This window comes from Candoia aspera, chromosome 2 (assembly GCF_035149785.1).
Source record: "Candoia aspera isolate rCanAsp1 chromosome 2, rCanAsp1.hap2, whole genome shotgun sequence".
In the NCBI taxonomy this organism is placed as follows: domain Eukaryota; kingdom Metazoa; phylum Chordata; class Lepidosauria; order Squamata; family Boidae; genus Candoia; species Candoia aspera.
Window position 1 is genome coordinate 17,539,752 of NC_086154.1, and position 15,194 is coordinate 17,554,945.

At 42.1% G+C, this 15,194-nt stretch overlaps 1 protein-coding gene across 1 annotated transcript; it reads right to left on the bottom strand.

Moving 5' to 3' along the window:
- Positions 1-349: 349 nt before the first annotated feature.
- LOC134489939 (olfactory receptor 2T4-like) lies at positions 350-1,270 on the bottom strand. The gene has a single exon (XM_063292815.1). It carries the CDS (start codon positions 1,268-1,270, stop codon positions 350-352), a length of 921 nt encoding a protein of 306 aa, XP_063148885.1.
- Between the last annotated feature and the right edge of the window lie 13,924 nt (positions 1,271-15,194).

Here is a 15,194-nt window from a genome sequence, read left to right on the forward strand (position 1 = left end):
AGTTATTAATCTCAGTACAGGGCTTGGGGTGGCTCACAACATTAAAAAAAATAAAAACATATAAAAATAGAAAATAAGAAATAAAACAAACAGCAATTGGAGAATCATAAAAAAGCACACAGCACAGACAGGAAATGGCTTGGGCACATATGATAAGATACTGGATCGCCCAATATTCCAAAGAAAGTATCCTTATTTGTCTCTTTATACAACCGCTCTTCAAGTCAGTCCCCTTCTTAACTGCTTGCAGATTAAGCAAACTGAGCTCTTTCAAAGATGATTCCAGAGATTTTCATTTATTTTACTTCGATATACATGCATGCATACATACATATTTTTTACCTTGGATCTATTTTGCAATGACTTTTCTCAATGCAGCTAAAACATCCCGGTTCCTCAGGCTATATATGAAAGGGTTAATAGTGGGAGGGAAAATGGTTGTAAACACTGAGCTAATACTGGCCCTTTCTGCTGAGTAGGAGGATGTGGGTGTCATGTAGGTCAAAATAGCCGCTCCATAGAAGAACCCCACCACGCACAAGTGGGACAAGCAGGTGCCCAAGGCTTTGTGGCTCCTTTCTGTGGACTTCATTCTCAGAACCTGCAAGAGGATGGCCAGATAGGAAGCAAGGATGACTGAGACAGGGATGAGAAAAACCAGAAAACTTCCAAGATATATGGTCTTTTCAAATGCAGAATTGTCTGAACAAGACAATTGTATGAGGGCTGGATACTCACAAAGGTTATGGATAATCACATTAGTCTTGCAGTAGGGAAGAGGCAGGACATAGAGAGAACAAGTCAGTGCCTGCACAGAAGACCAGAACCAGACACCGACTGACATCATACAGCATATTTTGCTCCTCAGGAGGACTGGGTACTGCAGAGGCCTACAGATAGCCACATATCTGTCATAGGCCATGGCGGCCAGGATGAGGCATTCAGCCCCTCCCACAGCCAGGGTGACAAAGATTTGGAGGACACATCCATAGAGTGAAATGGTGTACCTTTGGGTCACAAAATTCAAAGTCATCTTGGGCACAATTGCCAGAACTTGGCAGAGGTCCATGACAGACAGCTGACTCAGGAAAAAGTACATTGGGGTATGAAGATGAGGATCCGCTTTAATAAGGAAAAGAAGAAGACCGTTTCCTACCAGAGCAATCACAAACATGGAATTAATCACACCAAGAAAAATGGAGGGTGATTTTTGATGGAGAAGTCCGGCAAGAACAAACTTTGTCCACAGTGTTACGTTGTCTTCTCCCATCCCTCCTTCACTGTCTGGATTTCACCTAATAACCAAGAAATACCTTCTGAGAATGGAAGTTAGGTATTTTCCCCTTTGTATACATAATGAAAGAGAAAAAGAAAGAAATGAAAATGAAAGTCTTTTTTTATTTTGTCACAAGATTACAAAGCAAAATTACAGAAAGTAAACCAACAATGGAATATAGAAAACAACTAATAAACCAAAAATCTAAGCAAAACACAATAAATAAAAAAGAGAGGTTATTAAGCATCTAAATATATCACTTGTATATCATATTTATATATGATACAGAAATCACTGGTTTATAAAAATACCTTTTAATATACTATTATTATTAAATAGGAAAAAAAAGCATAATGATAACATGAATCCACTGATACTAATTTAACATTTTTCAGAACTTGTAACCATTGATGTGTCCTAACAGTCAGGAACCACGCTGAGATGAGGAATAGGTCTCTAGTGTTTTATTACTGCTATTGTAGACAGAAAATCCTACCAAACTGAAGAAGTGTGGGAAAACCCAGACAGATAAACCCCAAAAGTCAAGGCTGGTCTGTTCTGTGTCTCTTTGAATGGCTGCTCAAAGTCTCTAAACTACGCATGCGTTTTCCCCCCTGGATAGGGGCCCCCTCCTGCTCACCATCAGTGCTCATGACAGATGTGACATTATTGGATATTCCGGTTCTTTAGTCCATAGTTCATCGATCCCAGTAATGTCAACTTTGAAGTGTTCCTTAACTTTTGGTAGAAGTATATTGTAGGTTTAATTTCAGTTAGGGGTTCCACCAAATAAGAAAGCCGCTTGAATATCTTGGAAGCAGTCAAAGCATCTGGCCCATATTGAAATGTCAAAACATGCTTAAGTTGAAAATACTGCCACTGTTGTGAACTAGGAAAATGCAATTATATTTGAAGCCAAGAAAAATCCTTAAAATAATTATATATCAATTGATTTAAAGGGGTTAAGCTTATCTTCTGAGCGTCTTCAACTTTCATACAGGATTAGTGGTGATGGATGTCAGTTAAAAAAGCATTTTCCAAATATGCTTTGATTTTTTTTTCTTGTTATCACCATATGCTGCCATATCTTTTTATCTACAACACATACCTATGTATATCCAAAGCTGGAGTGTTTTTTTAAGTCTATATTTTATAGCGTTTAAATATACAGTCAAGAAAAAAAACAAGTTTTCAAAAGCGAAACCTAACAGAAAAAAGATTTACAAGCGTTAGAAAATTAGGTTTTTAAAAATTAGAGTACCATATTAACAGTAGTTCTGCATATTAAAATACCTTGTATCGTTTTAGAACTTCAGACCCTTACTGAAGTTAAATAAGTGTGCATTTATTAGGAACAGTGATCAGTATATGCCTACTATAATCAGTGGTGGGGCTTCTATTGCAACCACACACCCACCATCATGCATATTTTGACATGCCCACCTGAACACTGCTGCAAAGAGGAGAAGGGGCAATTAGAAATCCTTACTCTCTTTCTGATAAATACATCCAACAATCAAACTAGCCAGTAAAGCCATCTCAAAAGTTTGGTCTAATATTTTAGATAAAAGCAGTTTGAAGCAAATAAAGTTTCAAGAGCCCTTTAAAGGGTGGTACTAACGAAATAAGTTCTGCAAGCCTGTCCTGTTTGTCAAGATAGGCCCAATTGTTCTGAAAGGAAATGCAACTCAGCCTTGATACTAAATTGAGCTCTTTGTAGTACATCTGTCCCCAGTTGCATCTAACCACAAGCCAAAAATGTTCTGGCAACATCTTTTTTTCTGTGTTCTCTCTTTCTCTCTCTTAAGTGGATAGCATCCAAGAGCAACCTCAAGGTGTGACACCTTGCCCCCCATTATGTCAGGGGTGAAGACAGATGATAAGGTACAGCAGGTAGGATCAGAGTGAGCTTGTTTCTGGCTGATACAGGTAGGATCCCTTCCCTCCAGTCCCAATCAGGCTTATCCACACTGTTCTGGTGTTGACTCCCTACCTAGAACTAGACACATGAAACATGGAGTCCCCCTGCTCTGGTCAGTATTTCCCCCAAGTTTTGTAAGGCACTGGTCCTGTGGGGTTTAAGTTAAAACCTGGCTGTTCCAACAGGCCTTGTGGGTAGCCAGGTTCAGAGGGTGTTCCTTCTTGTAGTGGTGCTATATTTGTTGCTTAAGGGAGGTTATATTATTATAAGTAGAACTGATTGGTTGTTGTAGTTACTGATTTTGGCAATGCGTGGGTCTAATCCTACTTCTGAAGATGGGATATATAAATCTCTCAGAGTCAGCAACTATTGCAGTGGCATAAAAGCTTTGTAAACAAATAGCAAAGCCAAAGAATGCAAAGCAATGGTACAACCATGAGAGGGTGTAAGAGTGAAATCTCATGAAAGGCTGAAATAAGGACAGGTGTGTGAGAGGCACAGGAAAGGGCCCAGAGAAGATGGACAGACTCCTGCAACCCTATCTGCTCCATTCTTGCTATACTGCTAAGATTGGCAGATGTTTTTCCCACCAGGGCAGCAATACTGGAGGGGTCAGTTAATCCCTTTTCTTATTATGTGCTGCACACCCATAAACAGGACATGGTCATCTAGCAGCAACCCAGAAGAGATGCAGCAGACTCTGGATTGGACTGGTAAGGAGCAGCAAATCACCTCCTACTTCTCTGCTGACCCAAGATAGGTGTCAAGCATTTCAATTCAGCAACTGGGAAAGGCCCTTTGTTGCAGCCCAGCTGCTAGATGGGAGAATAGACCTGCATGTATAACATCTGTTTGCCAACAACTCAGTAGCCATAGCTCAGTCTACACTTCATAGGCTCTTTATTTGACTGCTCTGAGGTTTTGCTTATGTTTTCAGTTTGATTGTTCAGTGGAAAGATTCTTTCTTCCCTGGAAAAAAATGTGCTTCCATGCACTTAACCTAAAGATGGGTAAGATACTGGATTGCAGACAAAGAGTGATACAGATGTTATAGAAATGGCAGGGATGAGTTCATGTTGAAGAGAGTTAACATAAAACATTTCTGAAACCCAGTCCAACTGCTCAACCCAACATTCCAGAGCAGGGTTCCTCAACCAGGGTTCTGTAGCACCCGAGGTTTTCGTGAAAGGTCACTAGGGGTTCCCTGGGAGATCACGATTCATTTAAAAAAATATTTCAAATTCGGGCAACTTCACGTTAAAGAGGTCAGTTTCATTCTTTATTTTTAGTTTAAGAACACTGTCCATGCATATAGACAGGCCTACCCATGAAATGAATATAATAATTTTGTAGCTTCTGGCCTATATTTGAGCCTCAATGTGCAGGGGTTCCCCCAGGCCTGAAAACTATTTCAAGGGTTCCTCCAGGGTCAGAAGGTTGAGAAAGGCTGCTCCAGACTGATATTTACTGGAGAATGAGGTCTCCCTCTCTATCCCAGCCCAGCCCCAACATGATTGTAGTATGACGGTCTTTTTAATGGAGCCCATCCAGTGATTAAGAGAACAAGGGAAATGGGAGACTTTGGATTACAGTGTCTACCAAAGTTGTCATTCCACTCAGCAGATGAACTTTCTGAAAGAAATTCACCTCCACCTAGGTGGAGCCAAATTTTGTTCCCTTGTCCAGCTTCTCTCCTGTATAAGTTGATCTGGCATTCAAGAGGGATCTATCATGATCTGTCATCAAGCTGGGTTTAGAAAAGGCAGAGGAACTAGGGACCAAATTGCCAATATCCGCTGGATAATGGAAAAAGCCAGGGAGTTTCAGAAAAACATCTATTTCTGTTTTATTGACTATTCCAAAGCCTTTGACTGCGTGGACCATAACAAATTGTGGCAAGTTCTTAGTGGTATGGGGATACCAAGTCATCTTGTCTGCCTCCTGAAGAATCTGTATGTCGACCAAGTAGCAACAGTAAGAACAGACCACGGAGCAACGGACTGGTTTAAGATTGGGAAAGGAGTACGGCAGGGCTGTATACTCTCACCCTACCTATTCAACTTGTACGCAGAACACATCATGCAACATGCTGGGCTTGAGGAATCCAAGGCTGAGGTTAAAATCTCTGGCAGAAACATTAACAATCTCAGATATGCAGATGATACCACTTTGATGGCTGAAAGCGAAGAGGAACTGAGGAGCCTTATGATGAAGGTGAAAGAAGAAAGTGCAAAAGCTGGCTCGCAGCTAAACCTAAAAAAAAAACCAAGATTATGGCAACCAGCTTGATTGATAACTGGCAAATAGAGGGAGAAAGTGTAGAGGCAGTGAAAGACTTTTTATTTCTAGGTGCAAAGATTACTGCAGATGCTGAGTGCAGTCAGGAAATCAGAAGACGCTTAATCCTTGGGAGAAGAGCAATGACAAATCTCAGTAAAATAGTTAAGAGCAGAGACATCACGCTGACAACAAAGGTCCGCATAGTTAAAGCAATGGTGTTCCCCGTAGTAACATATGGCTGCGAGAGCTGGACCATGTGGAAGGCTGAGAGAAGGAAGATAGATGCTTTTGAACTGTGGTGTTGGAGGAAAATTCTGAGAGTGCCTTGGACTGCAAGAAGATCAAACCAGTCCATCCCCCAGGAAGTAAAGCCAGACTGCTCACCCGAGGGAATGATATTAAAGGCCAAACTGAAATACTTTGGCCACATAATGAGAAGACAGGACACCCTGGAGAAGATGCTGATGCTAGGGAGAGTGGAGGGCAAAAGGAAGAGGGGCCGACCAAGGGCAAGGTGGATGGATGATATTCTAGAGGTGATGGACTCGTCCCTGGGGGAGCTGGGGGCTTTGACGACCAACAGGAGGCTCTGGCATGGGCTGGTCCATGAAGTCACGGAGAGTCGGAAGCGACTGAACGAATAAACAACAACAATCATGATAGTAGTATGTATTTCATCTTTTACTGTGGTCATGGGAGCACGTAAAGCTCTCCTGCCTGTTTTCATGCTATTAGCTTGCTGGACATCTCAAAACAGAGAAATCAACTTCTTTTTGCTAGCTGGAAAACAGTGGATGATGATGATGATTCTATCCCTCAAGAGGTCACTCAAGTCAGCTTAAACAACTACAGTTATTCTTGTTTCTTATAGTAAATAAACCCATTTGTCTACTAGCTGCAAAACCAAGCCCCTTGATCATTACTAGATTATGGCGTGCAAGGTTAGCCTGAAAGTGAAAGAGAGAGGAAGTCTTGATCACATGGAATGAAATACAGCAGGTCCATGCTGGCAGAGCCAAAAAACATTTTTAGCCCTGAGACTTTGACATAGATATATAAGAACACAGTTCTGTGAATGACTCTAAAACATGTGTTCCTCCACATTAAATTTGAAAACTCTCCCAGAGCCAAATAAGGTACATCATTCTCTTCAAAGGGACTGGATATCCCTTTGCTTACCAGTCAGGTCTTCTTTTCATTCTGTGAATCAGCAGAATGAAACAGTAGAAAAATTAAATTTCAGAGAAATATCCAACGCAAAAAAGACATACCTGATCCTGAATCGTGTGCTGCAAGGCAATTTAGGAGCATTTCCTTAATGCTTTTTTGCCCTTTAACAGGTTCATGCTGTAACTTCTACTTTCTTGAGATTTCTGGTCAAAGCAGTTCAAACTTTTGAGGAATCTTTCAGGATCCTATCTGTCAAGAAGCCAAGCAGCTTCTTCCCAAACCAGTGGCCATCCCACTGAATGAGTGAATGTGCAAGCACAGATGAATGTATTAACTTAGAGATAGTAGCTTCATTACTCCAAGGAGTATCCTTTGCACCTTGGGGAAAATTTCCTTCAAGACTTTAATTAGGATGCATCTTTCCTACCAGTCAAATATGCAGATCCTTTCTTTGGAGTATTCACAAGCAATCTTTGCCTGAGGTACAGCCTCAGGGCCAGGTTGCACTGTTCAGATGTCTTCTCACACAGCTTCATCAGGTTCCTCCTCATGGTGACCTCAGAATCAGATCCCTCACTCATCCTTTGATAGGGAAGTCCACTGCTGGGTGTTCATCCCTTTGCTGAGTACTGCTTAAGAGGATGGAGAAGCCCACCATTAGATGTTGGCATGGTACAGGCTTTTCTTTATTGAATGCGAGAAAAAGTACTCTTTTTCTTGCGTTTCACACTTTTTAGTTTCTTTTTCTGTTTGTAGTTTTTTTGTTTTTCTGTAGTTTTTATCTTTGTTTCAAATACAATTATAAAAATTACAAAATTTTAGCTGACAAGATAGAGATGGTATTAAAAGTGGATTTTCAACTGACAGGCCAAGAGAATGACTTAGAAAGGATGTTTCACTGGAGCTACAAAAGAAACTGACTGAGGCTTTAAAATTTAAAACCAAAACACCAATGACAAACCAAGAGAGTGACCTGGATAATTTTTTTCCTACTGGATTTACAAAACAGGCTTGTTAAAGCCTTGAAGAATTCTGTGCGATGGGACAAAGAAGAAATGAAGAGAAATCAAATCCTATGACAATATTTGCATAAACTAAAAATTAAGACTGTTAGAAGTAAAAGAAAGGAATATAAAGTTGGTTTATTTGATCAAGGTTAAAACAAGATAGGTTATTACCTCTGGCAACCCTTTACAGACTTTCTGCTGACATCAGGACTGAAAAGATTATGTTTTATAGAGTTTTTTATAGATAAGAGATGGGATATAGGATGAAGAGATAAATGTCTATAACCTGAGAGGGGATGAAGAGTCACTAAATTTGTTTATACTTCTTGTGATGAAGGTTGGAAGTCACTTCTTTCTAGTTTGTATTAGATTTTACTATTATAATCATTTTTTTAAATAAAAATTATGCACACACAGAGGCATCACAGAGAGATAGGCTATAGAGCAAGTGAGAGGTAGTAAGGGCAAAAGACTGTGAGGATAGTCTTGAACTTCCCATCCACATTTGTTTGGCAACTGCAGGAACAGCTAGGTGGACTAGAACAGGGTAAAATCCAGCATGAGTTTATTAAGCTTGCAAAGTTTTTATAAATTCTGAACATTAAGACTTTTCTTTTCATAAGTTTATAAACCCTAGTAAAGGTAAAGTTTTCCCTTGACGTAAAGTCCAGTCGTGTCCGACTCTAGGGGGCGGTGCTCATCTCCGTTTCTAAGCCAAAGAGCCGGCGTTTGTCCGTAGACACTTCCTCCTTGGTCATGTGGCATGACTAAACGGAACGCCGTTACCTGCCCGCCGAAGTGGTACCTGTTAATCCACTCATATTTGCATGTTTTCGAACTGCTAGGTGAGCAGGAGCTGGGACTAGCAACGGGAGCTCACCCCGCCGCGCAGTTTCGAACCGCCGACCTTCCGATCGGCAGCTCAGCGGTTTAACCTGCAGCGCCACCGCGTCCCGTTTTTTATAAACCCTACAAATGGCATATAAGAATCTTTGAATTCAGCCTCACGAGGGACAGTAGCATGAATTATAAACAATTCTGCCCAGGCATTCCATCCTCAGCACCCCGTTTCTTCAGGTAGGGCCTATATGAATGCCTTTCCTCGGGACCCTCCTTGTAGAAACCTCTACTACACCATGGCAATCCCCAAGTGTGCTGCGGGGACTAAATTCTCAGAATCCTCAACCACCCTAGCCATTGGCCACACTGAACTGAAATCTTGAAAGCTGTAGTCCTCAAACTTCTTGAGGAGAGCAGGCCATTGTTTCTGAGGGTTGCTGATGGTATTAAATTTCAAATTCCCTAAATTCCAGTACAGTGAAAGCTAGCTTTGCTTTGTGAGTTCAGGTACGTTAGTTAACATTGGCAATGCAGTTCTCCTTAAAGTTGTAGCTGAGGCTGTGTGAGCATCCCTGGAGGTACATTTTTTCTTTGAATCCGAAGTATTGCACAGCCCTTATGTTTAGTAGCATCTCTCGCAGATGACTGTGCCTTCATTTTATCGCATACATATTCAGGATATTTATTATTACCTGGAGAAATTGGAGGTTTTACTTTAGTATAGAACTATAATTAGAAATGGATAGACAATGCCCAGGGTACCTTACTTCTAATTAGTAACATTTAGGCTTCAGTAGGAGAATTTGGCCAAGACTCAAGTCAATAGAGTACAAACTAATTGCATCAGTTGTGAGTTTCTTCTCTAAGTCTCTGCAGTGCCTGAACTTCTCAACATTAAGTAATTCTCCAGGGCCAAAACATTGAATAAATAAAGTTAACAGTCAATTGTGTCTCCTTTAAATCAGAAGTAGGCAATCTGAGGCCCAGGGCTGCCTGTCCCAAAACAGGTGTGTGTGCGCGCGTGTGTGCATGTGTGTGTGTGTGTGTCCCTCCATCCCAGAGCCACCACTGACTACAGTTGCTGAAAACTTGTGCCAAAATGTCCTACCATTCTGAGGTGCAAAACCCTCCAGTCATGCTTTAGATGCATTCTGCTGGATCCTAATCCTATTTCAACCCTCTCTAAGTGCTCTTAAAGTAGTCCTGCACAATGAGACTCCCCAGAAATACTTTTTAATTAATTAATTTATCGAATTTTTATCACCGCCCATCTCCCCCACATGGGGGACCCTGGGCGGTTCACAATAAAAACAATTAAAATTCCATAAAATCATAAATACAGCCATTAATCAATCAGAATAACATGCAATAAAATGCAAGCCATGGCAGATCTAATTCAAGCCATAAGGGCATAAAACTGGTCCCCAAAGAACTAGGGAATCAGCCAGCCCCAAGAATGGCTCTTCCCCTCCCTATTCCAGGCAAGGCGGCAAAACCAGGTCTTCAGCTGTTTTCTGAAGTCCAAGAGGGAGGGGGCTAACCTCACTTCCGGGGGAAGGATGTTCCAAAGGGTGGGAGCTTTAATGCCTTCAAGTCAGTCTTCACTCTTAGCAACTGCCTGTCTCTGCAGTCTTCTTGGCAATTTTTTTTCCATAAGTAGTTTGCCATTGTCTCCTTTCTAGGGCTGAGAGAAATAGACTGGCCCAAAGTACCCCAGCTGGTTTTGTGCCTAAGGCAGGCCTAGTACAATCTCCTAGTTCCTAGGCCAGAGTTTCTAACCACTATACCAAACGAGCTTTCAGAGGTATATTAAAGGTAAAGGTTTCCCTTGACATTAAGTCCAGTCGGGTCCGACTCTAGGGGGCGGTGCTCATCTCCGTTTCTAAGCCGAAGAGCCGGCGTTTGTCCGTAGACACTTCCTCCTTGGTCATGTGGCCGGCATGACTAAACGGAATGCCGTTACCTGCCCGCCGAAGCGGTACCTGTTAATCCACTCACATTTGCATGTTTTCGAACTGCTAGGTTGGCAGGAGCTGGGATCAGCAACGGGAGCTCACCCCGTCACACGGATTCGAACTGCCGACCTTCCGATCGGCAAGCTTAGCAGCTCAGCAGTTTAACCTGCAGCTCCACCATGTCTTTCAGAGGTATATAACCCCATCGAAATCTTGGATGAAACAAAGCGATTTGTATGACTTCGTACAGTGCACCTTGCCTAGAGAAGGAAGGTCAGCAGCATTGCCATAGCAAAAAGTTTTGAGCCAACCCACCCCTCTGCTTTTACCCATTGTCAAGGCCTTGGTAAGTAAGAAAAAGTATCACAAAACAAAACAGTGAATCCAAGTTCAAATTTTACCTTCCACTTTTGTATCTACACTTTAATTAAACTCATAGGACCAATTCCCTGAAGATGAACAAGACCAAGTCCAAGACACTTCCCTGAGACACTTTAGTTACTGGGATGTCAGGCTAGGAAAGTGAGATTCCTAAATTGATTGAATAGAGGAAAATTAAAAGAAGCATTGTTATTGTTCTGCCACAAATAGAGAGCCAAGGAAGTTGACTGTGTTGTTGTTGTTTATTCGTTTAGTCGCTTCCAATTCTTTCTGACTTCATGGACTAGCCTACGCCAGAGCTTCCTGTCGGTCGTCAGCACCCCCAGCTCCCCCAGGGACGGGTCCGTCACCTCTAGAATATCATCCATCCACCTTGCCCTTGGTCGGCCCCTCTTCCTTTTGCCCTCCACTCTCCCTAGCATCAGCATCTTCTCCAGGGTGTCCCGTCTTCTCATTATGTGGCCAAAGTATTTCAGTTTTGCCTTTAATATCATTCCCCCAAGTGAGCAGTCTGGCTTTACTTCCTGGAGGATGGACTGATTTGATCTTCTTGCAGTCCAAGGCACTCTCAGAATTTTTCTCCAACACCACAGTTCCAAAGCATCGATCTTCCTTCTCTCAGCCTTCCTTATGGTCCAGCTCTTGCAGCCATATGTTACTACAGGGAACACCATTGCTTCAACTATGCGGACCTTTGTTGTCAGTGTGATGTCTCTGCTCTTAACTATTTTATCGAGATTGGTCATTGCTCTTCTCCCAAGGATTAAGCGTCTTCTGATTTCCTGACTGCACTCAGCATCTGCAGTAATCTTCGCACATAGAAATACAAAGTCTTCCAATGCTTCTACATTTTCTCCCTCTATTTGCCAGTTATCAATCAAGCTGGTTGCCATAATCTTGGTTTTTTTGAGGTTTAGCTGCGAGCCAGCATTTGCACTTTCTTCTTTCACCTTCATCATAAGGCTCCTCAGTTCCTCTTCACTTTCAGCCATCAAAGTGGCATCATCTGCATATCTGAGATTGTTAATGTTTCTTCCAGCAATTTTAACTCCAGCCTTGGATTCCTCAAGCCCAGCATGTCGCATGATGTGTTCTGCGTACAAGTTGAATAGGTAGGGTGAGAGTATACAGCCCTGCCGTACTCCTTTCCCAATCTTAAACCAGTCCGTTGTTCCGTGGTCTGTTCTTACTGTTGCTACTTGGTTGTTATACAGATTCCTCAGGAGGCAGACAAGATGACTTGGTATCCCCATACCACTAAGAACTTGCCACAATTTGTTATGGTCCACACAGTCAAAGGCTTTGGAATAGTCAATAAAACAGAAAGAGATGTTTTTCTGAAACTCCCTGGCTTTTTCCATTACCCAGCGGATATTGGCAATTTGGTCCCTAGTTCCTCTGCCTTTTCTAAACCCAGCTTGTGCATCTGGCAATTCTCGCTCCATGAATTGCTGAAGTCTACCTTGCAGGATCTTGAGCATTACCTTACTGGCATGTGAAATGAGTGCCACTGTTCGATAGTTTGAACATTCTTTAGTGTTTCCCTTTTTTGGTATGGGGATATAAGTTGATTTTTTCCAATCTGATGGCCATTCTTGTGTTTTCCAAATTTGCTGGCATAGAACATGCATAACCTTGACAGCATCATCTTGCAAGATTTTGAACAGTTCAGCCAGGATGCCGTCGTCTCCTGCTGCCTTGTTATTAGCAATGCTTCTTAAGGCCCATTCAACCTCACTCTTCAGTATGTCTGGCTCTAGCTCACTGACCACACCGTCAAAGCTATCCCCGATATTGTTATCCTTCCTATACAGGTCTTCTGTATATTCTTGCCACATTTTCTTGATCTCTTCTTCTTCTGTTAGGTCCTTGCCATGTTTGTTTTTGATCATACCCATTTTGGCCTGGAATTTACCTCCAATGTTTCTAATTTTCTGGAAGAGGTCTCTTGTCCTTCCTATTCTATTGTCTTCTTCCACTTCCGCGCATTGCTTGTTTAAAAATAATTCCTTATCTCTTCTGGCTAACCTCTGGAATTCTGCATTTAATTGGGCATATCTCCCCCTATCACTGTTGCCTTTTGCTTTCCTTCTTTCTTGGGCTATTTCTAGTGTCTCAGCAGACAGCCATTTTGCCTTCTTGGCTTTCTCTTTCTTTGGGATGTATTTTGTTGCCGCCACCTGAACAATGTTGCGAAATTCTGTCCATAGTTCTTCCGGGACCCTATCTACTAAGTCCAGTCCCTTAAATCTATTCTTCACCTCCACTGCATATTCCTTAGGAATATTAGTGAGCTCATATCTAGCTGATCTGTGGGTCTTCCCTAATCTCTTTAGTCTGATCCTAAATTGTGCAAGAAGAAGTTCGTGATCTGAACTACAGTCAGCTCCAGGTCTTGTTTTTACCAACTGTATAGATGTCTGCCATCTTTGGCTGCAAAGGATGTAGTCAATCTGATTTCGGTATTGTCCATCTGGTGAAGTCCATGTATAACCTCTTAGGTTGTTGGAAGAGAGTGTTTGTTATGCAGAGTGAGTTGTCTTGGCAAAATTCTATCAGCCTATGTCCTGCTTCATTTTGTTCTTCCAGGCCATGCTTACCTGTCATTCCAGGTGTCATTTGACTGCCCACCTTAGCATTCCAGTCTCCTGTGATTAAAATAACATCTCTTTTAGGCGTGTTGTCCAGTAGGTGCTGCAGATCCTCATAGAACTGCTCTACTTCAGCTTCTTCAGCATCTGTGGTTGGGGCGTATATTTGGATCACTGTGATGTTAGATGGCTTGCCCTGAATTCGAATTGAGATCATTCTGTCGTTTTTTGGGTTGTATCCAAGCACTGCTTTAGCCACTTTACTATTAATTATGAAGGCTACTCCATTTCTTCTGTGGTCCTCTTGTCCGCAGTAGTAGATCTGGTGGTCATTTGATGTGAAGTGGCCCATTCCAGTCCATTTCAGTTCACTGACGCTCAGAATGTCTATCTTTAATCTTGACATCTCACCAATAACCACACCCAATTTGCCCTGGCTCATAGATCTTACATTCCAGGTTCCAATGGCGTGTTGATCCTTAGAACATCGGATTCGCCGTTCACCACCAGCACCGTCGGCTGCTAGCCGTCGTTTTGGCTTTGAGCTAGCTGTGTCATCACGTCTGGGGCTAGTTGAACTCATCCTCTGTTCCTCCCCAGTAGCATTTTGACCATCTTCTGACCTGGGGGTCTCATCTTCCGATGGTATACCGACATATCTCTGGTTGTACTGATCCATTTAGTTTTCACGGCAAGAATACTGGGGTGGGTTGCCATTACCTTCCCCAAGGATTGCGTTTAGTCTGACCTCTCTGTCATGACCTTCCCGTCTTGGGTGGCCCTTCACGGTTTAGCTCATGGCATCATTGAGGTGCTCAAGCTCCAGCACCATGACAAGGTAACGATCCTTTGCTGAAGCATTCATTAGTTCCAGTCTATTTGTCTGAAGCTCGGACTCCATATTGGACAGAGATAGATAATCATTACAGAGGTAACGATCCTTTGCTGAAGTTTGTAATCATAGAATAAGAGAAAACTTTGCAATCATGTTTGCTGCAAAGGAAATTGGAAGTATTTTCTTTCTATTTCTTTTTCTCTTTTCTTTCTACATCTTTTCTTTACCTTTTTTCTCTGTTTTCTTTATTCTGTATTAGTTTGTGTTAGTTTTTATGTTCTCTTTAGAACTTTTATCAAATGTATATATTAAAAAAATTAAAACATTATTTTAATTTCTTGGTCAAGCAAAGCAGAAGCCAAGCATTTTGAATAGGTTTTCCTTTACTACGCCTTGCCCATCTGTGACATTTTTAAATTTTAAAAAATATTATATGCTGGGTTAACCACCACTTATTTCTCAAAGGATGCATTTTTATAAAATCAGCCCTTTGTTTCCATGTTTTCTGAGCCTGATCTTCGCGCGTTGTGATCTTAGTTTATGTTTATTTTGGAATAAAAGGCACTTGGAGCATGGCTGATTTTTATTCACCTCTGAGAAGAACTGAGAAAAGGCCAAAGTGGTCCCAGTGGTGGTAGGGGCACTTGGGGCTGTGCCCCCCAAGCTGGAAGAGAGGCTCCAGCAGATCCCAGGAGTAACCTCAGAGCTCTCTGACCAGAAGAGTGCAGTGCTAGGAACAGCTGAGATCCTGCGCAGAACCCTCAAACTCCCAGGCCTCTGGCAGAGGACCTGAGGCTGAGGAAGACACATACCACCCAGAGCGTTGAGAATGGAAATAATATAAATATAAATATACATGCAGAGAGGCCTCAGTAACCATGCCCTATGCCATGCAGGGCTTTATAGGTAGCAAGCACCTTGAATCACACCTGGAAGCA